Source organism: Lonchura striata, chromosome 16 (assembly GCF_046129695.1).
Source record: "Lonchura striata isolate bLonStr1 chromosome 16, bLonStr1.mat, whole genome shotgun sequence".
In the NCBI taxonomy this organism is placed as follows: Eukaryota; Metazoa; Chordata; class Aves; order Passeriformes; family Estrildidae; genus Lonchura; species Lonchura striata.
The window spans coordinates 16,389,269-16,416,622 of record NC_134618.1 but is presented as its reverse complement, the minus strand read 5'-3'; the positions used below and the strand labels follow the sequence as shown (position 1 = coordinate 16,416,622).

The window sequence follows — 27,354 nt, the reverse complement described above, 5'->3', positions numbered from 1 at the left end:
AGCCGGCGTTATTATCTGAGCGTTCCCCCAGCCCCCTTCCCCAGCGGTAATTTCTCCTTATCTGCATATTTTATTGAAAATTAAAATCCTTTCGCGTTTTTTCCCAGGGCTCGCGCGGGAAGGATCTTTTCTCGCAGCCCCACTTGACTCCAATTAGTTGGGATAACAAAGCTGCCGCTGTCGGGGGATTATTGACAAATGCTCGAGGGGAAAAAAAAAAAGAAAAAAAGAAAAAAAAATAAAGTGTTGGGGGAGCTGGAGAACGGTCTGTTAAAATGACAACTTTTAAGGCTGGAAACAAAACCAGTGGGCCACGAACAGCGCTGGGGAGGCAAGGAAAATACCAATTCCTTCTTTTTTGGATGGCATTTCCATTGATCAGCCCCCTCGAGCCAGGATTTTGTGTCGCGATTCCCCCGGGTCACCACCACCACCAGCATCCCTCCCTGCATCCCTCTGGGAGCAGCAGCTGTGCAGGGAGGGAGCTCCGAGGGTGGAAATCCATCCCATCAATCCCATCCCGTCCCATCCCATCAGAACTCAAAATGTCCCTCAGACATTTTTGGAGGTTCCAGGTCAGGAGCATTTTAGACCCTGGCACAGCTGCAAACAGCTGTGATTTTGGGTTTGAGCCATGGGATGAGTTACCAACCTTGCAGGAAGAACAAGAAGTCACAAAAATTTAGATATTAGAGTAGAAGTAGTCACAAAGTAGAGGGAAGAATTTCTGAGTGCTGTACAGGGGGGTTTTTACTTTGTACATGGGGTCAGAAGTTTTAAGATGGAGGAATGTAGGCCAGTCCTGTTTCTCCTCTTTCTCCTTCCTCTCCTCCATGTTCTTGGTGATGTTGGCACTCACAGGTTGGTTTAGAGTAGAAAGGCACCATTTAATATAGGTAGTAGGCATTGGGGAAAACTGTAACCATGTAACACGCAATGTCCCATATAAAAGATAGAAAATCACCATTTAATACAGGTAATAGGCATTGGGGAAAACTGTGAACATGGAACGTAATGTACCATATAAAAGATAGAAAATCACCATTTAATATAGGGAATAGGCATTGGGAAAAACTGTGAACATGGAACACGTAATGTACCATATAAAAGACAGCAGCAGCCCTGGGCAGGGGGGAGAAGAGGAAGAAGAAGAAGAAGAAGAAGAAGAAGAAGAAGAAGAAAGAAGAAGGAGAGAAGGAGTCAGAGAGGATGTCAGGGTGTGTGTGTGCCTCTGCCTGAGCTGTGAGCAAACCACAGCAGCTCAAGGAGAAAATCTTTTAGATAACTCACAATAAACTGCCTTGAGACCAGACAACAGAGACTGCTGAGCCTTTCCTTGGAAGCTCGGGATGGAGGAGAGACTTTTCCACCACACAGGAGCCACCCCCGACCTAGGATGGTCTTTGGCCCATCCCATCCCATCCCAATCCCATCCCAATCCCAATCCCATCCCAGTTTCCTCCTGCTCCCAAATCCCGTTCCCATGGGCGCCCGCCGGCTCCTGCCCCTCCAAACCTGCTCCTGCAGCTGCGCCCCTGCACAAAAGGACTGAGGAGCATTGAGAGCAGCACAACTCCTTCACTGATAACTCCTTCATATTTTTTACCCCCCTCTTCTCCTTAATTTCGACTAAAAGAATAGAGGGGGGTAAAAAAAAAAAAAAAAAAAAAAAGAAGCGCGCTCCATAAAGGGCAGTGAGTGTTATCCCCGAAAAAAAGGGGGAAAAAAAAATCAATAAAAACCGCACAGAGCTTTTTTTCTTCCCTAGGTGGCTCGGACAGCTGGCTCTTTAAATATTAATCAGGGGCTCATTGATATGCAAATAGGGCGAGGGGGAATAATGCTGCCGCAGCTGCGCAGCCCCGGCCTCCTCTCCAGGATGAATGGGAATATCTGAGGACACAGGTGCAGGGATCCTGCTTAATTCGGGAATTTGGGAGCAATCTCCTCCCCCCCGACGCTGCCTGCCCACCGGACAAGGTGTTAATGTCGTGCTGTGCTGTCCCCTGGCAGCCCCGCTGGATTTTTGCCCCGACACTTGGCCACTTGGGAGGGATTATTTATTGTTCCCTTCCCAGAACCAGCGGTAAACAGGAAAACCGGGATGTGCAGCGTCCCTGTCCCCCAGCCCGGCTGCCACCTCCTTGTGACAGCTCAGCACGCGGTGGGACAGTCCAGCGGTGGCATCTGTGACTGAAACAGATTTTTAAAATTCACTTCAGTTGACAAAATGCATTATTTCTATTTTAGCTTGTAGAATTATGCATTCTACTGATGAATTTTAACTTTTTATTTAAAGTCTGTTGATTTATTCCACCTATCGCTTCAGCCAGGGAGCTGCGGGTGTTGGGGTGGCACCTGCTGCCCCTCCTGCCCGATGCCCACCCTGCTGTGAGGAGGAGCAGAGGGGCAGAGGAAAGGCCAGCAGCTGCTGGGTGCCACCTCTGCGTGTCCTGGACAGGCTGGGGTGGCCAAGCTGGGCAACCTTGGCCAGCACCGAGTTCCTGCTCTGTGCTCCTGCGGGGACAGGGGGACAGGGGGAAGGTGGGGCAGAGCCCCGGGCAGCATTTCGGGTAACCAGGGCAGAGTCAGACACCCCAAAAACACCCAGAGGGCTCCACTCGCACAGGCTGGTGCCCCCTGGCATTTGTCACACGGCTGCCCCGTGGCTGAAATGATCCCAAAAAGGCTGATCCTGGAGCTGCTGGGGGAGGTTGGGATGAGGCCAAAATGATCCCAAAAAGGCTGAGCCTGGAGCTGCTGAGGGAGGTTGGGATGAGGCCGAAATGATCCCAAAAAGACCAAGCCTGGAGCTGCTGGGGGAGGATGGGATGAGACCAAAATGATCCCAAAAAGGCCGAGCCTGGAGCTGCTGAGGAAGGATGGAGCTGTGCTGGGGGAGGTTGGGATGAGGCCGAAATGATCCCAAAAAGACTGAGGAGCCTGGAGCTGCTGAGGAAGGATGGAGTTGTGCTGGAGGAGGTTAGGATGAGGCCAAAATGATCCCAAAAAGGCCGAGGAGACTGGAGCTGCTGAGGAAGGATGGAGCTGTGCCGGAAGAGGTTGGGATGAGGTTGGAATGATCCCAAAAAGACCAAGCCCAGACCTGCTGGGGGAGGTTGGGATGAGGTTGGAATGATCCCAAAAAGACCAAGCCTGGAGCTGCTGAGGGATGGAGCCGTGCTGGAGGAGGTTGGGATGAGGCTGGAATGATCCCAAAAAGACCAAGCCTGGACCTGCTGGGGGAGGATGGAGCTGTGCTGGAGGAGGTTGGGATGAGGCTGAGACATTCCTGGGATGTGCTGGCACCACGCTGCTTTGGGGGAATCTTCTGTCCCTGGATCTCCTTCACAAAGAAAAGCTTTGGGAGAGTGGGAAGCTGGGCCAGACAGGGAATAAACAGGGATTGGTGGCACAGAGTCCCCGAGCCAGGATCGGGCTCTTTTCCCCTAAAATCCAACTCCTCCCTGCTCCTGCACCATGCTGGGAGTGCTCCATCCCCTCCCTGCCATCATCAGCTGGGAAAATCCATTTTCCCAGGAATTCTGTTCTGTTTCCCTGTGCCTGTGGAAGAGCAGAGGCAGCGCCAGAGATGTGGCACATCCCTGCCCATCCTGCTGCATCCCAGTCATGGAATATCCCAGAATAGTTTGGGTTGGGAGGGACCTTAAAACTCATCTGGTTCCACTCCCTGCCACAGGGACACCTTCCACCATCCCAGGCTGCTCCCAGCCCCGTTCAACCTGCCCTTGGAAAGATTTCCAAGATCATTTTCCCAACCAGGGAATGATGCTTCTCACATCCAGGACCCCCTTCAGCCCTAAATTGTGGCATGTCCCCACATTTGTCAGCGAACACCAGAATTTCCTCCTCTATAAAGCTGCAAAACCACCCAGCCCGTGTTGCTCCGTGCTCTGGAAGGAGCAATTATCCCTTTCCGAAGCCCAAGGAAATCAAACCCCTCCCCATAATCACCTACTGGATTTTATCAGCGTGTTTGGGTTACGCTTTGCCCCTTTGGCCAATTCCTAATTGATTCTTTAATCCCGACAAGTTTTTTATTGCCTGATACAAGAGGGATTTAGCCCAGGAAAGCTGCTCCAAACCCTGGGAGACGCAGGACACGGGGCAGGGATGACCTCATCCCAAGGCAAGGCTTTATTTGATAATCTATCAGTTATTTATTATTCTAAGTAACCGCTTGCAGGTGCTGGGATTTCAGGGGAACTGTCCCAGCGCCCGGCACACGCTGGGAAAGCTCAGCCCTGTGCAATCCTACCCGGAGCTGCTACTGCACACGGAGAGGGATCCAGCCCGGGCTGGGTAACGTGGGGATGGGCATGGCAAAAGCTGGGGGAAAATGGGGAAAAATCTGTAGGAAAATGGGGAAAATCTGTGGAAGAATGGGAGAAAAATCTGGGGCAAAATCCATGGAAAAATGGGGGGAAATCTGTGGAAGAATGAGGTAAAATACGTGGAAAAATGGGGAAAAATCAGTGGAAAATGGGGGAGAATCTGTGGAAGAATGGGGCAAAATCCGTAGAAGAATGGGGTAAAGTCCATGGAAGAATGATGTAAAATCAGTGGAAAATGGGGTAAATATGTGGAAAATTGGGGCAAAACCTGTAGAAAAATGGGGCAAAATCCATGGTAGAATGGGGCAAAATCTGTGGAAAATTGGGGCAAAATATGGTGAAAAATGAGTCAAAATATGTCTAAAAATGGTGAAAAATCAGTGGAAAACTGGGGAAGAATCAGTGGAAAACTGGGTCAGGAGTTTATCCTGAGCACCACCACTTATCCAGAGCTCCCACAGGACAATTCCAGAGCTCACACAGGACAATTCCAGAGCTCTGATGGGGACAATTCCAGAGCTCACTCAGGGACAATTCCAGAGCTCAGATGGGGACAATTCCAGAGCTCACACGGGGACAATTCCAGATCTCAGATGGGGACAATTCCAGAGCTCACACAGGACAATTCCAGAGCTCACACAGGGACAATTCCAGATCTCAGACAGGGAAAATTCCAGAGCTCAGATGGGGACAATTCCAGAGCTCACTCAGGGACAATTCCAGAGCTCCCACAGGACAATTCCAGAGCTAACTCAGGACAATTCCTGAGCTCACTCTGGGACAATTCCAGAGCTCACACAGGACAATTCCAGAGCTCACTCAGGACAATTCCAGAGCTCAGACAGGGACAATTCCAGAGCTCACACAGGACAATTCCAGAGCTCAAACAGGACAATTCCAGAGCTCACTCAGGACAATTCCAGTGCCAGGGACACCCCAGGGAGGTGCCATCCCAAAGCCACCCCAGTGCCACAATGCTGCCACTCCTCCAGCAGCAGACCTGGCAGGGGTGCCATCCTCCCCAGCATTCCCACCCTTCCCAATCCCTGAGGATGCTGCTCCCACTGGAGCCCCTGGGGCTGCTCCCAAGGCTGCAGCTGAGAGGAGGTGACAGGAACGAGCCCCTGAGGTGACAGCACTGCCAGGGAATCCATGAATTCTGCATTCCTCTCCCAGACTCCGGAGCTGGAAATCCCCCTGGGATGGCAGGCATTGAAGCGTTCTCCCAGTGAGGAAGGGGCTAAGGTGCCTTCCCAAATTTTCTGCCCCTTGTTGTCTGCCCAAGCTCCTTCAGCCAAGCAACACCCTCAGGAAAGCTGGAAAATGGGATTTTGAGTGGCAAGACCCCATTGTGGCTTCAATTTTAACCCCAAGTCGGGGGGGAAAAAAAAGCAAGGAGTTGGGAGAATAATTTTTTCATTAAAATCAAAATCGATCCATAATGAAAATAGACTTGGAATGGGAAAAGTTGAGGGCAAATGGAAGCTTTTAAAGATTCTTTTGACTGACAATAACCTGAAGACCCTCCAGGAACTCCAGCCTGGAATAATCAGATTAAATGGAAACTAATATACGATCCTGAAATTCATCCCATGCTGCTCTAAACTTGGAGCAGCTGGGTAATTTTGCCTACAGGTTTGTGCCTCCTGCCCAGCAGTTCACACGGAATTGTTTGGCCAAACTTAAATCTACCAGGAAGGGAAAAAAAACCCCACTTTTCCCTTTCATATGTGTTAAAGCAAAGCCAGCTTTTCCAAGCAGCTGGGAGCAGGGAATGGATATGGCTGCAGGTATTTCCTTTGGGAATTCCCAGCCTGGAGTTTGCCTGATTTAAAATCAATAAGTGATTTATAAAAAGATCCAGGAATGAGGAATTCTCTGGGTTGGGGCAGTGCAGGTGTTGGTGGGGACACAAACTCACCTCCAGCAGCTCCTCACCACTGATCCCTCCACATTCCCAAAACACGAACCAAATCCATGTTTTTAGAGGAATGTTGGGGAATGGAAGATGGGTGGATCCAGGGAGGCCCTGGCACAGATTCCCAGGGATCCATGGATCCCTGGAAGTGCCAAGGCCAGGCTGGATGGGGCTGGAGCAGCCTGGCACAGTGGGAGGTGTCCCTGCCATGGCATGGGATGAGCTTTCAGTCCTTTCCAGCCCCTCTGGGAACGTGTGGATGGTCCAACATCCAGCTTCCCACATCCCTTTGCCATGGGATCATGCCTTCCTGCTGGTTCTTCCCAAATTACGCAAGCACAAATTATTTCCTCGTTCCCTATGCCCAAGGGATGAGCTAAAACCCCTCTGGCCACTCACATCCACTTTCTGCTCCCCCCAGGAACAGGCCTAAATGTGGGATTAAAAAAAAATAATCTGTAAGAATTCCTTCTTTTTTAGGGGGAGAGCATGTGGGATGAGCTGGATCCAGCCTTGCCACAGCTGGTGGCCAATGGGCAGAGATGCAAACCCAGCTGGGCTTGTGAGGAGACCTCGTGCTTCCATAAGGCTGGAATCTTGGGAAAAAAGGGGGAAAAGTCACTTCTACCTCACTTATACCAAGTGTAAATACTTGGGGTACCCCAAGGGTCAATAACTTCCATGTGGGGAACAAAAATAAAAGAAATCAAATGGATTGTTTCTGATCCAGGAACGGCCCTGAGATGTCTCCAGCCATGGTGGAGCTGGAGCTGCTCGGGATGGACATGGGGTGACCAGCTGGCCATGTCCTGACTGTCTCAGCTCTGGAATTTCCTTGGACCTGACAGCGAACCAGGAGGAGGGAGCAGGATTGGGATGAGCCAGGAAAACACAGCCCAGAGAAGGGCACGATCCCAGGGGGCTCAGCCCACTGAGGGACCCCAACCCTGCCCTCCAGAACTTCTGCAGAAGGTGGTGGGACCTCGGGGACCTCCGAGCTGGCAGGAGCAGCTCCCGGGTGGAATTTTCCTCCCCGCAGATTCCCGGTGCTGACTCGGGAATGCCGCAGCATTTTCCTTCCAGTGCTGAACTCCGGGGTAAAAATCCTCTCCACAAAACCCTTCCCAGTGAGCAGATAACACCACGTGGTTCTGATTTCCTCCCACCTCGGAATAATTGTTCCTTTTCTCTTTTAAATTCTCGTCCCAGGGAAATGTTTCCAATGGAATCCCCTCCTGCCCCTTTGGATGGGTTTTATCTTCCAGGCACTGCTCTGGAGCAGAATGGGGAGATTGGATTGGAATAAAAAAAAGTGAAAAAAAAAAGCTTAACAAGCAGCAAACAGGAATGGGAATGCTGGTCTGGGATCCATTATCCCTGACCCAGGGGTTGGAAAGCAAAAGAAATTCATTAAATTGGGGAGGGGGAGGCCAGCGCTGTTGGGTGCCCGGTCCGGGTGGGGTGCCTGGGGGGTGTCACCTGTGTCACCCATCACCCATCCAGGGCTGCACCCCTGGAGAAGGAGCAGCTTGGAAGGAAAATCCACTGAAACCATGAGCAAAGGCACCCTGGAACCCCGGGGAGAAGGGGAGGGAGAATTCTCCTCTGGCAGCCCTGGATCCCCGGGATGGGGACGGACCCTCGGACACGACACCAAATTTTGGATTCTGCCCAAAACACAAACTAATCCCAGGACTCACCTCATGCTCCACCTGCCACCCCATTCCCACAGGAGCTGCCTTATCCCTGGTGAGCCACATCAGGGCAGGCACCGGGGCTCCTTCTTTTTGTTCCCCTTTTTAGCACTTCCAGGAAAAACAAAAACCCAGTGAAGCTCCTGCTGGTTATTCAAGGATTGTTTACTTTAATTCCTTTCCAGGAACACTCTCCCAGTGGTGCCCATTTGATATAAGTGGTCAAAAAGTTGCAAAAAAAACATGGGAAAGGGCATTCCTGCATCCACAGCCCACAGAACCCCAGAGATCCCTCCTGGTTTGTTTTCCCATTTTTGGTTCAAACCCAATTTTTCATTTTTTGTTTCAGCTGCTTTTGGCAACACCAACACCTCGCCCAAAAGCAGTAATGATTATTTGCTTGCCTTTTTCCCAATTCCACAGGAATTCCTGAATGGAGCAGCCTGGCAAAAGAAATCAACCACCGAGGTGAGAAAAAGCAGCTCCCAGAGCGAGTGGGCAGATTGGCCGGGAATATTCTGGAAAACAGAACAAGGATACGGATAGAGGCAGGAGATGTTTGGAAGGGAGCTGCCCATTCTCCACCTCCCCAGCTGGTCCCTCTTGTCCTGGCCATCCTTTTCCCTCAGTCCTGCACGGGATAAGGCCAATTCCTGTCCTCAAAGAACTTCCTCAGGCCCTGCAGGTTGACGGGGGGGAAATAGGGGCCGATCCTTTTCCGGATCCACCACTTCCCGTCGGCGGCGTGCTTCCCCCCGGGCTGGCTGAACTTGTACTTGAAGTGTTCCCCCCGGATCCACCTGTGGGAGACAAGAGCAGCAGCTCAGGGCTTGGCATGACTTCTGGGAAGAGCCTTGGACCATGGTTTTGTTCCCTTTGGATTGGTGTTTCGGAGTCTTTCTGGATGGAGAAATTAGCTTGAGGGTGCTCAGGGTGGCTCCAAATCCTAGTACTCCATCCATCCATCCATCCATCCATCATCCATCCATCCATCCATCCATCCATCCATTATCCATCCATCCATCATCCATCCATCCATCCATCCATCATCTATCCATCATCCATCCATCCATCCATCCATCCATCCATCCATCCATCATCCATCCATCATCCATCCATCCATCCATCCATCCATCCATCCATCATCCATCCATCCATCCATCCATCATCTATCCATCATCCATCCATCCATCCATCCATCCATCCATCCATCCATCCATCATCCATCCATCCATCCATCCATCCATCCATCCATCCATCCATCATCCATCCATCCATCCATCCATCCATCCATCCATCCATCCATGGGATGCTCACAGCACTCAGCAGTGACACTGGGAAGGTTTTGGAAGGCTTTGGGAAGGTTTTGGGAAGAGTTTGGGAAGGCTTTGGGAAGGTTTTGGGAATGTTTTGGGAAGAGTTTTGGAAAGCTTCGGGAAGGTTTTGGGAAGGTTTTGGGAAGACTTTGGGAAGCTCCCAAGCTCCTCTTGGTGCCATTCAGGAATCGCAGCTGTGCCTTGGGAATGATGCATGAGGAGAGGAGCTTTAACACCCCCTGCCCTGAGCACTCCCCACACCTTCCCACAGCTAAGTATGACAGAATAATAATAAAAGCAGAATAATACGATTTTTTGCCTTTCTCAGAGCCTTCCTGGAGTGTTTCTGCCTGGGATATTTCGGGCAGGGAGTCTGACTCCCCCAGCACCCCCTGCCCAGCCGGCGCGGCTCTGAGCGCATCTGTTTTCCGGCTGCTCCGGGAGCTGACAGCGAAGGAGGCTTGAAAGCGGTGCAGAAAGAAACATTCATCAGTGTCAGGAAACACTCCGGGAGCTGCCCACGCCGCTGGATCCGGGGGGTTTGTCCCCCTTGATGTAGGACATGCTGACAAGGGCCGGAGCGGCGCCTTCGCCGGGAGCATCGCCGGCGTCGCCGGCCGAGTCCATAAAATACCCACGAAATAAAACTGTCAAAGTCGTGTCAGTGCTCATTTAAACCTGCTCTGCTCCACTAGGAAAATACAGACCCTGCTACCGAGCAGGGCACCGCGGCTGTGGGATCCCGGCAGCGGCGGGAGGGTCCTTCCTGCTGCTAAAACAATCAGGGACGGCTCCGATGGGTTTGCCATCGGCGCTCGGGGCTGGGAGAAAGTGGCACACCCAGTCCAAGGGTGGCTGCCAGCACAGCCCAACAGCCCTGCTTCAAGTCCTGCTGGAACCAGGAGAGCACCACAGGGAGGATTCTCCTACAAAACCATGGGAATTTGGGATGCCCAGGGAGGTTTGGAGTCCCCATCCCTGGAAGTGTCCAAGGAATTCCTGGACGTGGCACTCAGAGCTCTGGGCTGGGGACAAGGTGGGCATCGGGCACAGGTGGGATGGACTTAAGGCCTTTTCCAGCCTCATTGAGCCTGGGATTCTGTGGTCATCACACCCATCATGTTTTCCAGAGCAGCTGGGGCTGCCCCTGGGTCCCTGGCAGTGTCCCAGGCCAGGCTGGACAGGGCTGGGAGCAGCCTGGGACAGTGGGAGGTGTCCCTGCCATGGCAGGGGTGGCACTGGACGGGCTCTAAGGTCCCTTCCATCCCAAACCATTCCAGGATTCCACAATTCAATGACCTCCATTTCCCCCCTCCTCTGAGGACGAAGGAAGATAAACGGGAAAAGGGGCCCTGGGTGGAATTTGGGGAGCACAAACCTGCATCTGACCCCCACAAACTCTGCCCTGCAGCTGCTGCCTTCACTCCAGGCTGGCCCATTCCTGCACTCCCTCTTTTCCCTGCTTCCTGAGGCTGGGAAAAGCCAAACAGGGGCTGGACTGTGATTCCCACTGGGTTTCCTTTGCAGGAGCACGAAATTCCTGTTAATAACTGGAGTGTTACTGAGCAGCCTCGTCCCTGAGGGCCCAGGATGATTGGAGATTCCCAATCTGTGCTGCCTGACTGCTTTCTGGAATTCCCAAAACATCTCCACCCCCAATCCCAGATCCACCTCCCAGAAACACTTCAGAGGCTGATTTTATGGCAGCCTCCTGCTCCCAGCATCCCTCCACCTGCCACTCTGATGCTTTGGGGTTTTTCCTTCACTAAGTGGCTGCAGAGCACTTCCCAAGCTGGACCCATCTCCATATATTCCCAAAACAAATGTGAGCAAGGTGGAAAAGCTGGAACCCAGGAGGGAATATTTCCTTGCCAGGCTCAGGATGTAGAAGCTGCAGTGTTTAATACCCACTGGAGCCCCTCATTTCAGGGCTCACAGAGTTTACAAGCTCTGCCAGTGTTTATAACCTGCCTGGGTGCCTCAATCCTGGAATTATGGAGTTTTCCAGCTCCCCCAGTGCTGGTCCTGCTCCCTCTTCCTGGGATTCAGGGAGGGAAGGTGCTCCAAACTCCCATCCTTCCAGGGCTCACAGAGTTTGTGCAGTCTGGGGCTTCCACAGGGATCTCCTGGCAGCTGGAAGGGATCCACAGGCCTTGGAGACTGAGCCTGCAGGAGATTCCCTAATTCCTGCTCTGGAGAAACAGCAACAGCTTCGGGAAGGTCGGGAAGGAGCTGCCTGACCTCACCAGGATGTCCCAGGTGCTCAGAGAAGGATGAGAAGGATCTGTGGGGCAGAGGAACCATGGAAGGGTGGGGAAGGATGATCCCAGCCACCAGCAGCTTCCTGGGATTTACTGAGCAAACTCAGGCTGGCAGCTCCTCCTGGCTTTGAAAAATGGTTCTAAACGGAAGGATTTTGATGGGATATTGGGAAGGAATTCCTCCCTGTGAGGGTGAAGAGGCCCTGGTGCAGATACTCAGAGAAGCTGCTCCACGCTGGAAGTGTCCAAGGCCAGCTTGGATGGGGTCTGGTGGAGGATATCCCTGCCCATGGAAAGGGTGGGACTGGATGGCACTCCAAGAACTCTTCCAGGACATGGCAAACCCTCTGTGCTGTGAGAAAAAGGGGACAAAAGGATCCTTTGGGCAACTTCGCTGCCAGGAGAGCGACAACACCGATAGAGGAGGGAGGACTGAACCACCCCGAGGATCTTTCTGCCACCACCCTTCGGGCTGGGCAAGGCCCTGGCCTCGGGGGGAGGCCAGAAAAAGCTAAAAATAATCAGCATTATTTCTTAAATCAACATTTTGCCCTCAGCAGATGCCCGGCAGCAGCTGCCCCGCTCGTGGATCAGCCCCTCCTGACGCCTCCCAAATGGACGTGTCAGAAATTAGAAATTAGCAGCAATATTGGAGTTGTTGGGATGGAGGCCTAAATCTCCCAGACAGCTGTAATTAGTTCCAGAGGGTGCAGCTGTCTCCCTGCAACAGCTGAGGGGTTCCAGGGAAAAAAAACCCCAGTGGTGGTTTCTGTTAGAATTAATGGCCTGCCAAGGCGAGCAGGGCTGGGAGAGGGAAAGGAAGAGAGCAAAACCTGGGGTTTTGGGGCTGTTGGGGATTTTTTTGGGGCTGTTTTATCTCAGGGTTCGCTGCTCTGCTGTAAATCAGGTGGTGGGAAGCCCAAATTCATCAAGGTAACATTGCTGCAGCATCGCTGTTCCTGCCCTGTTGGTGGGAGGGAGCATAAATTAATTAATCTTGGCCTAAATTGAGGGAATCAGGGCAGTTTTGGGGTTGTTTTTTAGTGCTGCTGATTCTGAGGCTCCTGCAAGGTCTGGTCCCACAGAGCTGGAGCATCCCAAGGGCAGCTGATCCTCAAAAGGCCCTTGGGAAGGGGCACAGTGGGGTTTTTCCTCTCTGGATGGGTCAGGAAGGGTGGGACAACACCAAGGGCAGAGAAAATTGTTGAGGGGGGGGAAAAAAACCTGGCTCCAGATGGATCCAAGGATGGAATTCAGCCTGCCAAGGAAGAGAGATCCCATGGCCACCACATTTCCCAGCCTGGGGGAAGTCCTGCCAGCTTGGGATGAGCTCTGCCTTCCCTGAAATACTCAGGGGTTTTTTCCCCACAAAGAAAACCCCTTAAATTTCCCTTCAGGACAGTGGAATTTAGCTCTGGTAGTAGCTGAGGGATTCTTTTCCACCTAATCCCAGTGAGGCTTGGATTTTCCTGGAATTCCCACTCCCAGCCTGCTCTCAGCACTGCTCCAGAGTCACCTCTGTCCCTCTGGGAGGGTCCAAACCCCAGATTGGCTTCTAGAAAATGCAAATATGACCAAGCTCTTCCCATGGCCTGGGCTGACTCCACAGATCCCAGCCCAGATATCAAGTCCAGTTAATTTTAAATGGGAAATAATAAAATAAAATCCCATAAAAGAAGATCCCAAGTGCCCTGTGTTCCAAAGCATCCAAAGGGAAGCACCAGCTCCCACTACAAATCCAGCTCTTCACACCCATGGTGGAGCTTTTCCCACAAAGTGCTGCTTTAATTGGAATAAAAATCCTGAAGTGACATTATTTAATATCAGAGACACCAAACAGACCCAAAAACCTGGTGGTTTTTTTTTTTTTTTCCCTCCTGTGGGCTAAATCTGATTTTTGTTTCCTTTGATTGTTGCAGCCTTTTCCATGGTGTGTTCAACACTTCTTAATTTCTCAGCCCAAGCCCTCCCATTCAGATTTATGAGGGCTGGGCTTTTATGAACTATCCCCTGCCCCAGAATATTTGGGAAATCCACATTCCCCAAACATCACCAGCCCTGAGCTCCGAGCTTCCCACTCAGGCAGGCCCTCAACAATGCCCTCATTTTTAATCAGTCACCTGTTTCTCATTTGAAGTTTATCACACTTGAAAAAATACTATAATTTCTTGAGTTGTAAAGAGCCCTCCAAACTTTGGTCTCCGAAATTTCATTTCGAAGGCATTAACTCATTCTGAAAGTCCCTTGGCTATTTGAGGTGTAGAGTTTCCATTAACAGAACAAACTCCGTGGAGGACGGAGTGCAAGGTTCTTATGGAAAACAGTCCCTTCCCCTAATTATTTAGTCTAGCAGGGAATGAAAATAATTAAGTCTCAAAATTCCCTTTGGAGTGGAGGGAGGGGGGAATAATGGTAGGAAAATTAGGAGTTTTTTCCACCCAGCTACTGTGGTGGCAATTGAAGGGATCCCTAAAGCTGGCAGCAAACTTTCCCCTCAATCTGGATGAAAGTCCAGGATCGTGGAATTACAGGATCAGGGATGGTTGGGATGGAAGGGAGGTTAAAAATCACCCAGTTCCATCCTCTGCCAAGGGCACCAGGCCACAGAGGGCAGGGTTATGGAATTTTGGGAAGGAATTCCTGGCTGGGAGGGTGGGGAAGCCCTGGCAGAGATTCCCAGAGAAGCTGTGGCTGCCCCTGGATCCTGGAAGTGTCCAAGGCCAGGCTGGACAGGGCTTGGAGCAGCCTGGGACAGTGGAAGGTGCTGGAGATGGAACTGGATGAGCTTTGAGATCCTTCCCAACCCAAACCGTTCCAGGATTCAGGGATTTTTACCATCTTGAGGTTTACAAAGCACCTCAGAGGAAACATTTAGGTAAAAGTGGGAAGTTTTCTGGGCCCCAGCTGGAGAAGGAGTCTCTCTCCTCAGAAGTCTGGGGGATGCAGTTCCCTAAAGCTGGAAAACATCCCTGGGATCCAGGGGAGCTGCATTCCACCCAGAGCTCTGGACCTGCACCCCTGTTTGCAGTGCATCCTCAGAGCCTCGAATGGAAAACATTAGCAGCAGCATAACATGACTTGAGTCGATCCAAAATGCCCCAAAAAAATGTTTTCTCAGTTAAAAATAACTCTATCAACAAAACAGACGCTTTTGGGACAAAATTCCTTTTGTATAAAACCTCGGAGTTTTCCTCTGTGCCTTTCCCTGGCTGATGTTGGCTTTGTCTCTTCCTTGAAAACACAAACAATTCCAAGACGAGTGTCCACAAACTCAGCAATTCCTGCAGGGCTGTTTTCTCTTTGAAACACCTCAGGAGGTCCTGGGAAACGGTGGGGTTTGACCTAAGCTGACAAAGAGAAGGTGGCAAAAACCCCAAAGCTGAGGGGCAGGAAAGCACAGCAGGAGGGGCCATTCCTGCAGCACCCAGCCCTTCATGGATCTGCTGGGAATGGGCTCATCCCAAGGGTCCCTGGGGCACCTCCAGGGGGGAATGGAGGTGCTGGCAGCACCCTGGTGTCCATCAGAGCCACCCTAAATCCCTAAATCCCACCCTAGATCCCGCCTGGGTCCCATCAAACCCCAAGAGGAACCTCCTGTGCATGTCCAGGATGGGATCAAGGTGGTTTCCAGCTCCCTTGGGATAACTCCAGGCTTACCTTGGAGGGTCTCTGCCTGCAAAGGGGTTTGTGGCCAGCAGGGACAAGGTCTCCTCCTCCTGGGCCAGCAGCTTCCCAGCCAGGTGGATGATCCATTCGTTCTGCTCGTAGGTCTTTGGGGAAGGAAGGAGAAATGGCAACCTTAGGAACAGCTGGGCTTTTCCTGGGGTTAAAGATTTCTGGCCTTGGGGAGAGATTTTGGCAGATTTGGGTGGAAAATGGTGAATTTCCCAGTGTTTCAGCACATGTCCCATGGGATGCTTGAGGTCCAGACAGAGACTGGCCCCCTCAGGGAGGAGGGAGAGCTTCCCTGGGTTTGTCTCATCTCATCTGCCAATTCTGCCCCCAAATATTTGATTTAAATCATTTATTTAGCAGCAAACCCCACAGGGTAACCATAACAGCACATTTCCTATGGATAACCCATCCATCCCTTTAATCCAGATTGCTTTCCCCCGGGAAAAGGGTTTGGGTTGGTTCCCTTGTGTTATCCAAAGGAAAACAGAAGGAAGTGGCTTCTCTATTCCCAGCTCCTGACTCCTCTTTATTTCCTGCTGTGTGCTCCATCCTCTTTAAATCCCCTCTCAGGGAACCCCTTCTGGAGCAGCGCAGGGGCAGAGTTTGACTCTGAATTCAGGTAATCCTGAGGAAGCAGGGATTTGGCCTGGATGATCCTTATGGATTCCTTCCAGCTCGAGACATTCCCTGATTTTGTCTCCTCACTCCCTGCAGGAATCCTGCTTCTTCAGCCTCCCTAAAAGCATTTCCCTGAGATTTCTCCTTTTCCTCGTTTTTCCCTGGGTGGATTTTTGAGTGCAAGCAGCAGGGGACACTGTGGGAAAGGGAAAAGCCTGGAGCTGTACCTGCAGGGCTCCAGCAAAGCACAGCCCCAGGCAAAGCTGCTCCCCTCACTGCCCGCTTTGGAGACAGCAGAGAAACCATGGAAAGCACCCAGACCCATCCACCTGGCAGGGTTTTTCACCCCAGCTCATCACGATTTACAGGAAAACTCTGGGAATCCATACATCCCTCTGGCTGCCCTGGGACCCATGGACAGAGATCACAGACAGTGTCTCTGTACAGAGCCCCCAGAGACACTGGCTGTAATCTCTGCCCATGGAAAAGAGTTTTCAATCTTACAGGATCAATTACCAGCTCTGAGTGTTTGATATCAGTAATAATTAAGTGTGGCACGGGTGCAAAAGTAAAATTTTAGGATTCTAGATGAGGGGTCCAAGGGGACAAGCTGGAGGAAATTGGGTGTGCCTTGTCCTTTTTCTCCTTCTTCATGCCCTCCATGTCTCAATGTGGTGTTGGCATTTTTCTGTTGGTCCAGGCTGGGGACACACTGTCCAACGTAGGTGACAGATATTGGCACGTTCTTGTAAATGCAGCCCAGGGAGTTTCTGGTATTGAATGTTTGTCACATCCCACTGAGGGCAGAGCCCCACACGCTGCCCTGCAGGACAGAGCTGGGCAGGGCAGCAGAACATGTGAGAGATAAACAGAATAAACAACCTGGAAACCAGCACAGACCAATTATGGCTTCTGCTTTGGCAGCGGGGCTGACAGACAGAGACTTCCTACAATCTTGGGATCATCAATACCTCAGATTCCAACAGAAAACCACAGTAATTTCAGCCACAAAGCTTCTCAGGATGATGACTCTCCCCCTCCTGCCTCCGTCCTGCTCCTTCCATCTGCTCTCATCCATCAGGGATGGATGATGGAGGCAGGGATGCTCCCACCAGCCCCTCCACCAACCCCCGGTGCCACCTCCTGCCACAGAGGGTCCCCAGGGAGGCACAGGGGACAGAGGCCACCGTGAGCCCGAGGCCACGGTGGCCCTGACACGACAGGAGAGCCCGGGGAGCAGGAGGCTGGCACGGTGTGGGATGTGCCACACCAACCTCACCCCCGTCCCAGGGAGAGCTGGCACTGTCCCCATCGCTGCCCGAGGCCTGGCTGTGTCCCCACGGTCACTCACTGCCAGTCTCCGTGTCCCTCAGCAGCTCTGGGATGCCGCAGGGGCTCAGGCTGGGATTTGGGGAGGTGCTGCCAACCCTGGGAATGCCTGGCTGGGACAGAGGATTTCCCAAAAGGTGCCACAGCAGGGACCAAACACCACGAGTGACACCTTCAGCATCCTGAGTCTCCCTGGACATCCCAGTGCCCTGGATGATGTTAAACATCATTTCCAGGAGAGCCTGGGAGGTTTGGGAGCTCCTGTGTGGAAGCTGGGGAGCAGCAGGAGGATGGGAACAGGAATCACCAGAATCCCGAGCTCGATGGAGGCCCCCAAACCTTGCAAGCCTGATTGAGAACCGGGAGGCTCCAGGAAGGTGGGATCGGCTCCCGTGGTCTCCAAATTGTTAATTAGCAGCTCTGTGCACACCAGAGTTGGACTTCTGGTCTGTAAAGTGTTTTTCTTGTAAAATTTACAACATGTCTGGCCCCAGTGAAGTCTGCGGTGAGAAATTTCCAGGCGGTGCAGCCCCTGCCCCCCTCCCCGGGCTGTGCTAACGACCCTGCTTAACTCATTACTCTGGGAAGTGACACCGTGCAAAAAGGAGGGAAGAAAAAGAGTCCAGGAGATCCGGGCTGCCCCCAGGGAAGCACCACTGCACGGGGTTCCTCTGTGGATCCAGCAGGATCCAGCTCTGGGCTGGCAGCACGGAGGGATCTGAGTGTGCAGCACAGAGCCTGAACCATCCCGGGCACGGATTAGAGGAGAAAAAAGAATCCAGGAGGGATGCACGCGTTGCTGGGAGGTGGGCTGGCCTGTTTTGGGGTCAGTTTTAGGGTTTGGATCTTCAAGGAGCACGAGAAGCAGCTGGGAGTGATCCTGCACAGCGATGGATCCCTGGGCTGCTCCATCTCCATCATCTCCATCATCTCCATCATCTCCATCATCTCCATCCAGGCATGGACCACGACTCCCTCAGCTGCTCCTGCCCTCCCCTGGGCCCACAGAGAGCCTGGGCTGCATCCATACTGGGATTTCACTGGGAACCAGTGAGTGCAGGGAGCAGCACCCCTGTGTGACCCAGCCCAGAGCACTCCTGGGGAGGTGCAGCCCCCCCAGGGGAGGAACACACTTCCCTTGCTCGTCTCTGGGGAGTTTTCGTTCTGTTTTGGCACAGAAAGCAACTCGGGGACCTAAACACACAGAAACCCCACGGCCAGCCCCAGTGCAGAGGCAGCAGAGCAGAGCTGGGGGGTCCCAAGGTAACACAGCCCTAAAGACAAAGCCTTTGCTGTCCATGGACACCCCGTGCAGATCCATGGAGATGTGAGGGGCAGCTCTCAGCCACAGCATCCTCAGCTGTGCCTACAGCTGGGACCAGCACCCAGAACCCCCAAAACTCCCATTTCAGGTACAACAGAGGGGATTAACAAAGACCTTTTTTGCTGAGACCCTCCAAGCTTTGAATTCCTGATGGGTTTAGCCTCGTGCAGAGCTCAGGCAGACGTTTCCCCCCATCTTTCCGTGCCAGTCTCGCCCCAAATGCCACTTTGGGAAGGGGGTTTGCTCCTCCCAGCCACATGTGAGGAGCTGAGCATCACTGCCACCTCCCCAGCAGCGCTGCCCTGGGACTTCCCTGCAGCTGTTGGCACTCCCTGACCTCCCCACTCCAACACTTTTCCAGGGAATAAACATGGTGTTCTCACCTAGAACACATTCCCTCGTGTCCAGGAGAATTTAATAACTGTACAGAACTGAACCCACAGCTCTGCTAGGAGCCAGAGCAAAGCAGCCACAGTAGCAACCAAAGTGCTGATAACAAAGTCAAGGGAACGTTATCATCCCAAAAAAACCCCAAAAAACCCCCCTGGCGCTACAGGGAACATGTTCCCAACTGAAATAATAATAATAAGGAGGCTTTTCCTTGAGCTTTAATTGGTCATTTAATGAAAAAGGGCTGGGGATTAGTGTGGTGTTTTATGGAATCTCGGGGCTGGCACGGGCACAGGAGGAGGTCAGGATGAGATGCACATGTGGGAACAGCTGGAAACTTGGCACGGGAGCCCGGGGTTATTATTTCACGTGGCTGGGAGCCCTGAGTGGTTTCAGGTTGGAGTCAGTGGCTGCCAGAGGGGCAGGGCAGGTTCCTTTCCCCCTGTTGCGGTGTCAGGGGCTGTTTTTGTGTCACAGCTGAGCCACCGTGGATGTGACACGGGAATTCCACCATGGAATTTCAGCATCCTGGGCATTCTCACCCCATATCCACACTGCTGTAGTCCAGCCCCTTCAGCATTGCTGCTCAGGCAGTGTGAGCTATTGGGATAATCCCTGTCCCACAGAAAGGAGGGCACAGTTAATGGCACCCTGTGTTGTTTTATGGAATTCCAGCCCACCATCCTGCTGTTCATCTATCAGCTCCAATAACCCCATGGAATCATGGGATGGTTCGGATTGGAAGGGATCCTAAACCCATCCAGTGCCACCCCTGCCATGGGGACACACCTCCCACTGTTCCAGGGTGCTCCAAGCCCCATCCGAGCTGGCCTTGGACACTTCCAGGATCCAGGGGCAGCCACAGCTTCTCTGGGAATTCTATTCCAGCCCCTCCCCACCCTCACCGGGAAGGATTTTTTCCTAATTTCATCCCTTTTTTTTCTATGAGCTTCCCAAAGCCATGTATCCAGCCCGACTCACTAAAAGCCACCCCTCAATCCATCCCATCAGAAAGTCCTTGGGAAAGCAGCTGCTCCCTGAAGGAGGCAGGAATAAAAGGCAGCATGAGAGAGCAGAGCAAGACTTTGGGAATCAGCTCCTGGATCCCACCTAGCCAGGGAAAGGCCACACCTGGCACAGCCCCTGGCTCGGGGGAAAAAAAGTCCCTTTGTTCCAGAGCGGGGTCTGCACAGGAATCATTCCCAAGCCAAGGTCTCCCTCTGGACAGATCCATGAGATTGGGCTGCTGGGGCATTCTGGGCACTCCCCTGGCACTGCTCCTGCAGGAGCTGAGGCTGCCTGGAATTCTGCATGGCCACAGGGAGACGGTGACTCCAGGGGAAGGAGGAAGCTGCACGTTGCACAGGGAGCAGAGCGCTGCAGTGGGAATTGCAGCCAGGAAGGGAAGGGAGGAACTGGAGAAGGCTGAGCTGGGTGCACGGAGCACTGAGGGTTGATGAGACACCCACACCTCCTCCCCCGGGCACATTTTCCCTCTAAGCACCTCCTGGCTGCAAGACTGAGCTAACGGGAGGCTCCAATCAAATATTTGACAAGAATATGAACCTGCCTTCTCTAGAAATGGGGTTGCTTCTCCTCAGCTCTCCCAGCTCAGGTTTCCATCACTCTCTGTCACCACCCAGAGCACCAACCCTGCTCTGGAGGTTTCCTCTGCTCTTAGAGAAAGCAGCTGAAGATTATAAATAAATATCCTCATCTCTGGAAAACACACGTTGCATCCCAGAGCATCGCAAGCTCTGCTCCATGGTGGGTTTTACATCCACAGACTTTTGGAGCAGCTTCAAGGGATGGTCCAACAAACACTGGGCTTCAAATCCAACCTGAGGGTGTATTTTGTTATTTTGGAGCAGTTATTCTTTGATAAGCACCAAGAGGTTGATTTTGTGTTGGCCATGCAGTCCCCAAACAGAATAAATACCCTTCAATCCACAATAAGGAAGGGAAAAGCCTTTCCCTTGGATTTTTCCTTTTCCACTGGTGGACAACAAATCTTAGGGGCAATAAACATCCAACTTTTGGAGAATCCAAAACATCCCAGCAGCAGCAGCAGAACTGACCAACTCGAAGCCCCAAAAGTATGAGCAGGATTTTGTTTTCTGCTTGTTATTGATCAGCAATGCTGAATCCAGGAATTGGAACGATTTTTGTGCCAGCCCAGCTCAGTGTGGGGCTATTCCTGGAATTCCACCATAAAGCAGAAGTCAAATAATTCCAGGAGGGTTGACATCAGTAGCTGGAGCATAGATAAGCCTTTAACAATAAACCAGCATGTTTCTGTACTAACACATGGAAGTGTCAAGGGGGGGAATAGTTATTCCTAATGCTTAACCTCAATTTTGTGGGATTAAATCATATTCTGCCATTTCAGCCTTCTCTGAGGGTGGGCAGGCCCTGGAATAGAATTCCCAGAGCAGCTCTGGCTGCCCCTGGATCCCTGGAAGTGCCCAAGGCCAGGTTGGAGGCAACTTCCCAGTGAATCCTGCGGCCAATCCAGGCTGGAAAGTTCCTGGGGGATGCGGGGGTCGTTTGTCAGGTGCTGATGATGCAAAGAGGAGCCTGTCAGGAGCAGCACAAGGGATGGGGAAAATCCTTCCCTCAAGTCCTGGGCTTTTCCACAGCCTGTCAGAGGTGGGAATGTCAGCCCTGTACCTGGCCAGGGAGCTGCAGACAGCCCTGGAGCAACGGGAGAGTGGGGCCAGAGAAACATCCCAGAACTTCTGGAAACAAATTGAATGGGATCCAGAGGCTGAGCTCGCTCGGGTTTATGGACTCTAAACTCCCCCACGGCTTTTGCACAACTCCTCCTGGGCTTTCAGCTCCTGCTTCTCCTCCTTTCTGCTGCTCCGGGGGTCTCGAGGGCTAAACACCACCCAGGGATTTGTGTGGCTGTGCAGCACAAGCAGCCCAGGGAGGCAGCTGGCAGCAATCTGCAGCTCTCAGTGCCCCAGCCGAGCAGTGCCCATTCCAAACGGGATTTAGTTCCATGCTTAAGCAGGTATTTACATGCCTGAGCATCCCAGCTCTCTGCCCTGCCTGGGCAACTCGCCTTCCCACTGTTCTCCACAAGTTATCCCCATTCCCACTGCTTTCCACACGAGTTACCCCCATTCCCACTGCTCTCCACAAGTTATCCCCATTCCCACTGTTCTCCACAAGTTATCCCCATTCCCACTGTTCTCCACAAGTTATCCCCATTCCCACTGTTCTCCACAAGTTATCCCCATTCCCACTGTTCTCCACAAGTTATCCCCATTCCCACTGCTTTCCACACGAGTTACCCCCATTCCCACTGCTCTCCACAACTTATCCTCATTCCCACTGTTCTCCACAAGTTATCCTCATTCCCACTGTTCTTCAACCCCCAGCTCCATCCACCCCCTGCACCTTTCCCTAATTCCAGGCCCCGCTCCTGGCTGGAGTTTGGACCTTGGCTGTGGTTTTCCTGAGGGATAAGCAGCCCTAATGCAGATTAAATGAAATTCCAGCACACACAAACCAGCGGGGTAAATATCAAACCATGGCCTGATGTCAGGGCCCAGGAATCCCAAAGGCTCTGAAATGAAAATACCACAGGGACAGCAAACCCAGGAGCTTGTGGCAGACGGAAGAAAATATTCCAGGAGAGGATGCAGGGACAAACAGAAAAGTCTGGGATACTCTGAGATGGGTTTTCCTCAAGCCTCACTGCTGTTAGTTTTGGAAAACCCAGCCCAATGTCATGTGGGTAAGATTTGCAAAATAAGCTAAACAAGAATTAACATTCAGCTTCCCCCCTTTATTTAATTTCTGTCTGTCACCTGTTTGCTGAAATCACGTGGGGACAATATTTGGAGGGACTGATGTCCATGTGTGGGCAGGTGGGAATGGGAGCTGTCCCCAGGGGTGTCCCCAACAGGGATTCTTGGTATTGCTAAGAAACCCCTAAAAAAAACCCACCTCACATAAAATTGCCAAGAGTTTCATTACAGTAGCACAGTCCTTTAGGAACACAACCTTTGTTCTCGCTTATTTTTTTAAAAACATAATTAACTCAGCCACTGCTTCCAACATTCCCCTGTGATCCCAACACGTAGTAAATCCATGTAATTGGTTTTTCCTGGTCAAGGAAGGGCCAGGCTTGCAGAGGCACCTACCTGGAAGGCAGCAAACCACATGAGCCAGTCGAGGCGATAGTGGTAGGGGGAGATGAGGCACGGCCTCCTCCTCAAGTCCCCGGGCTTGCACTTGAACTCGAACTCCTCCCAGACTGCTGTGGGGTCATGGGGATCCAGGCTGGACGTCCCCTGAAGGATGACTTCTGTCCTCTCCTTGGTGATGCTGTGGGACACAGCAGGATGTTGTTATTTGGCTCAAATCGTGGAAAATCATAAAATCGCAGGAAGGTTTGGGTGGGAAAAGCTCATCCAGTTCCAACCCCAACACTTTCCACCATCCCCAAGTGCTCCAAGCCCATCCAGCCTGGCCTTGGACGCTTGCAGGGATCCAGGGGCGGCCACAGCTGCTCTGGGAATCTGTGCCAGGAAGGGAGGAGGAGGAAGGAGAAGGAAGGAGAAGAAGGAAGGAGAAGAAGGAGATGGAAGGAGAAGAAGGAGAAGAAAGGAGAAGGAGGAAGGAGAAGAAAGGAGAAGAAAGGAGAAGGAAGGAGAAGAAGGAAGGAGAAGGAAGGAGGAAGGAGAAGGAGGAAGGAGGAGGAAGAAGGAGGAAGGAGAAGGAGGAAGGAGGAGGAAGAAGGAGGAAGGAGAAGGAAGGAGAAGAAGGAAGGAAAAAAAAAAAGCTCTGGTTCATGAGAGCCCACTGGAACACGAGTCACTGGCCTGGAGGCACAGCTGGATCCTGGGATCCAGAGGTTCTCTGGATTCTGGGACCTTCCTCTCTCCAGCAGCAAAGCCAAATTCCACACCCCTCCTTCTACCCCCTGCAGCTGTTGCAGCCCAAGGGGCAGCTGGGATCCGTGACGATGATTCCTGCAGGCAGCTGGGTCTGTGGATCAGAGCAGCTCTTGAGCGCTCAGCTGCGATGCCAGCACGGGGCAGTGGGAATGGCAAACTGCAGGCCACACCAACACCACCCTGGAGTCCCTGCTGGGCTGCCAGAGACACCCACTGCCCCAGGAGCTGCTTTCCACACGGAGCACAGAGCTACAGAAACCTACAACACCCGTTGGATTCTTTTTTTCCTACTTTGATTTTGCCTCCTCCAGCCCAAGAAACTGAAAATTTGGGAACGCGCCACCTCCACCTTCTGCCCTGATGGTTCCCAGGGAGAGATGCTCCCGACCTAAGGAATGCTGAGCATCTCCTCTTGTAATTGTTCCCTGCATTGAGGAGATCTGTGCGTTCTCCAGCCAAGCTCCATTGAATCCCCTGGGCTGAGCTCTGAGCCGTGGCCAGCTGCCCAAGGCTCAGGAACACCCTGTAAATCAGGGACACCAAATTACCCATAAAAGCCTGTTCCTACTGTGTGATCCCAAACCTGTCAGCTTTCACATCATCCCAGATTCATTATAAGCTGCAATCCTCTTTTTATTGGTTTACATAGGCTGGAATTACCAAAATATTACAGCAGCGTTTCAGCACGTGCTCTGTAGGGCCTGGTAACTGCTGAAACAGAAACCAAGGACTGGAGAAGAAGAAGGACAACAACCCAAAGAAAACAATCTCCTGGAGCTTCACCACTCCAGCCTTCAACGAGGTTTGGGGCTTATTTCTTTCTCTCTCTCAAAAAAACAAAAGAGGGAATTTTGGCATTTTCCACAAGTGTTGATGTTTTTAATATTTTGTCTCATTTTTTTTCTGTCCACAGAAATTTCTGCTATTTGAAGAACTGAGGAAAAGATTTGATTCATTTGATGTGTCCTCAGCATCTCCAGTGCTTGTGGTGGGACTCGTTCCTCCCTTTCACTGGGGAGGCCAGACCTTTAACAGCCAAACTGCTTCACCTTCTGCAAAAGAGATCTATATCTATCTATATCTATCTATATCATCTATATCTATATCTATATCATCTATATCTATATCTATATCTATATCTATTTATGGCTATAATATATATAAAATATATTATATTTCTAAATATAATAAAACCCTGCAGAAAAGACCAGCCCTGCTGCTGTCCCTGGAAAACCCTGATGAGCCAGCCCAGCTTTTCATCATTTTCCGAACTGGAGGAGGCTGGGAGGGACAGCACATGAGAGGGGTTATGCTGAGCCCAGCCATGGCTCACCTAAGGTTTAATTTCCAAAAAATCCCAGATTTGGACGTTTAAAACCCAGCCCAAACCAGTCTGGTTCCAAACACAGCTGGAGATGCTTCCCTTGCCCATCCCACCTTGCAGCCCTGAGTGGGATTTCCTGGGCTGCTGCTGGCCCTGTCCTCTCAAATCCTGATTTTTGAGGCCATTTATACTTTGGTCTCCAGAGTTTCCTGGAGCAATTAATTTCCTGAGCCACTCATTGGAAAAATCTGCTACCAGGAGCTGCTGTGGAGGTTTCCAGGAGGGAGAGCAAAGGAGCGCAGGGGAAGAGAAGCTCACCAGAAATAAAGAGGGCTGGGGATGGTGAAGATATCCTGGATGAACTCTCCTATGGATATTTTCATCCTGCTCCTATGGATATTTTCATCTTGCTCTTACATTTGCTGTGTTGATGGAATGAGCTGACTCATAAACAGCTCAGAGAAAATAAATTCAGTGGGAAAGAAACCTGCTCCTTTTCTCCTTATTTCTCATAAACAGATAATCCATAAATTGTAACTTTGTGGGAAAGAAACTTGTTCCTTTCCCCCTTATTTCTCATAAACAGATAATCCATAAATTGTAATTTAGGGGGAAAAGAACCTGCCCCTTTTCTTCATCTCTCTCTCACAAACGGATAATCCATAAATTGTAATTTAGGGGGAAAAGAACCTGCCCCTTTTCTCCATCTCTCTCACAAACAGATGATACATCATACACTGTATTTCACAGGGAAAGGAACCTGCTCCTTTTCTCCATCTGTCCCACATTCCAGCTCTACTGGCAGGATTTCTCTTTGGGTTTAAGGCACACAGCAGGTCTGGCCCTGGAATGCCCAGGAGGGAGCTCTGGGATGTGCCACTGAAGGCCCAAAGGTACCTCCCGAAGGCTCCGTAGGTGTTGACGATCCTGAGGGGGTTGAAGGAGGTGTTCATGACCTGCCTGGAGCTGACCAGGTTCAGCACCACCGGGATGCTCAGGTAGGCGATGAGGAGGCCCAAGGAGATGTTCAGCACTCTGCGGACACAGGAGCCTATGGGGGACACAAAAGCAGGGCAGAGGGAGGTGATTTCACTGCTCTGAAATCCCCATCCCCATTCCCATTCCTGCTGAGTCTTTGCTTCTTTTCTGCCATGGTCAGGATTAAATGGGTGAGATGGTGTTTCTTGTTCAGACTCAGATGTTTGTTAGTTTTTATCTCTGTCACAGTCTCACAAACCCTGAGTTCTGCAGCACTTCAACAAACTAAAAATGGAGCCCTGTCTCCCTCTCTACAAGGCCTTTTAAAGATCAGCTGTCCAATTAAGAAATGACACCTAAATTATTTTCACTTTTAACCAATAACCAACCACCCATGGCCCACAATGTGGACTTTTTTATCCAATTACACAAAACCACCCAAACCCATGGAGAATAAGGGGAAGAAGAAGGAGCAGCCTCTGCCCTAAAACCTTCATCTTGCTTTATATCTACAACTACATTCTAAAACCTTAAACTCCAAGTTCCCCACCATGGGATATCACACATTTCTACTCAAACTCCACACCCACAATCCCAGTTCTGTCGTTCCATTTTGGAAGCTTCTCCACGGCCGCAGGTCAAATGCAGTGTTCTCTTGGGGGTCAGCAGAGAAAGTCTGAAATTTTCAGCAGTCAGGGCTCCAACACATTCCCATTCCCATTTCCATCCCCATCCCCATTTCCGTCCCCATTCCCATCCTATCCCCATTCCCATTTCCATCCCCATTTCCGTCCCTATTCCCATCCTATCCCCATTCCCATTTCCATCCCCATATCCGTCCCCATTCCCATCCTATCCACATTCCCATTTCCATCCCCATTCCCATTTCCATCCCCATTTCCATCCCCATTCCCATCCTATCCCCATTCCCATTCCCATTCCCATTCCCATTCCCATTCCCATTCCCATCCTATCCCCATTCCCATTCCCATCCTATCCCCATTCCCATTTCCATCCCCATCCCCAGGCCCCCCGTGCCGGCCCCGCCGTGGCCACCCCGACCTTGCCACAGGCCGCTATCGCTGCTGGGATCTGCCTTTCTCTAAATAGTCTGAGCAGGGGCTAAAGGGAAAAAATGTCTAAAATGTGACATCAATCATGGCTTTAATACAGGGGAAAAACTGCAGCTGGCACTGGCACCTTGCTCGGGATCAGCCGCCTGCTCTGGGGAGGAGCCCTGGGGCCTCTCCTGCTGCCCCAAG

The 27,354-nt window shown here is 51.6% G+C and overlaps 1 protein-coding gene across 1 annotated transcript in view; it reads right to left on the bottom strand.

Annotated features, from left to right (window-relative positions):
- Nucleotides 1-8,114: 8,114 nt before the first annotated feature.
- LMF1 (lipase maturation factor 1) overlaps nucleotides 8,115-27,354 on the bottom strand; it is a 151,840-nt gene continuing 132,600 nt past the window's right edge. Inside the window, exons 8-11 of the mRNA XM_021550378.3 lie at nucleotides 26,012-26,165; nucleotides 23,035-23,218; nucleotides 15,202-15,314; nucleotides 8,115-8,767 (exon numbers count right to left, since the gene is read on the bottom strand). Coding sequence (XP_021406053.3) covers nucleotides 8,593-8,767; nucleotides 15,202-15,314; nucleotides 23,035-23,218; nucleotides 26,012-26,165 — 626 coding nt within the window. The 3' untranslated portion in view covers nucleotides 8,115-8,592. The remainder of the gene's footprint in view (nucleotides 8,768-15,201; nucleotides 15,315-23,034; nucleotides 23,219-26,011; nucleotides 26,166-27,354) is intronic.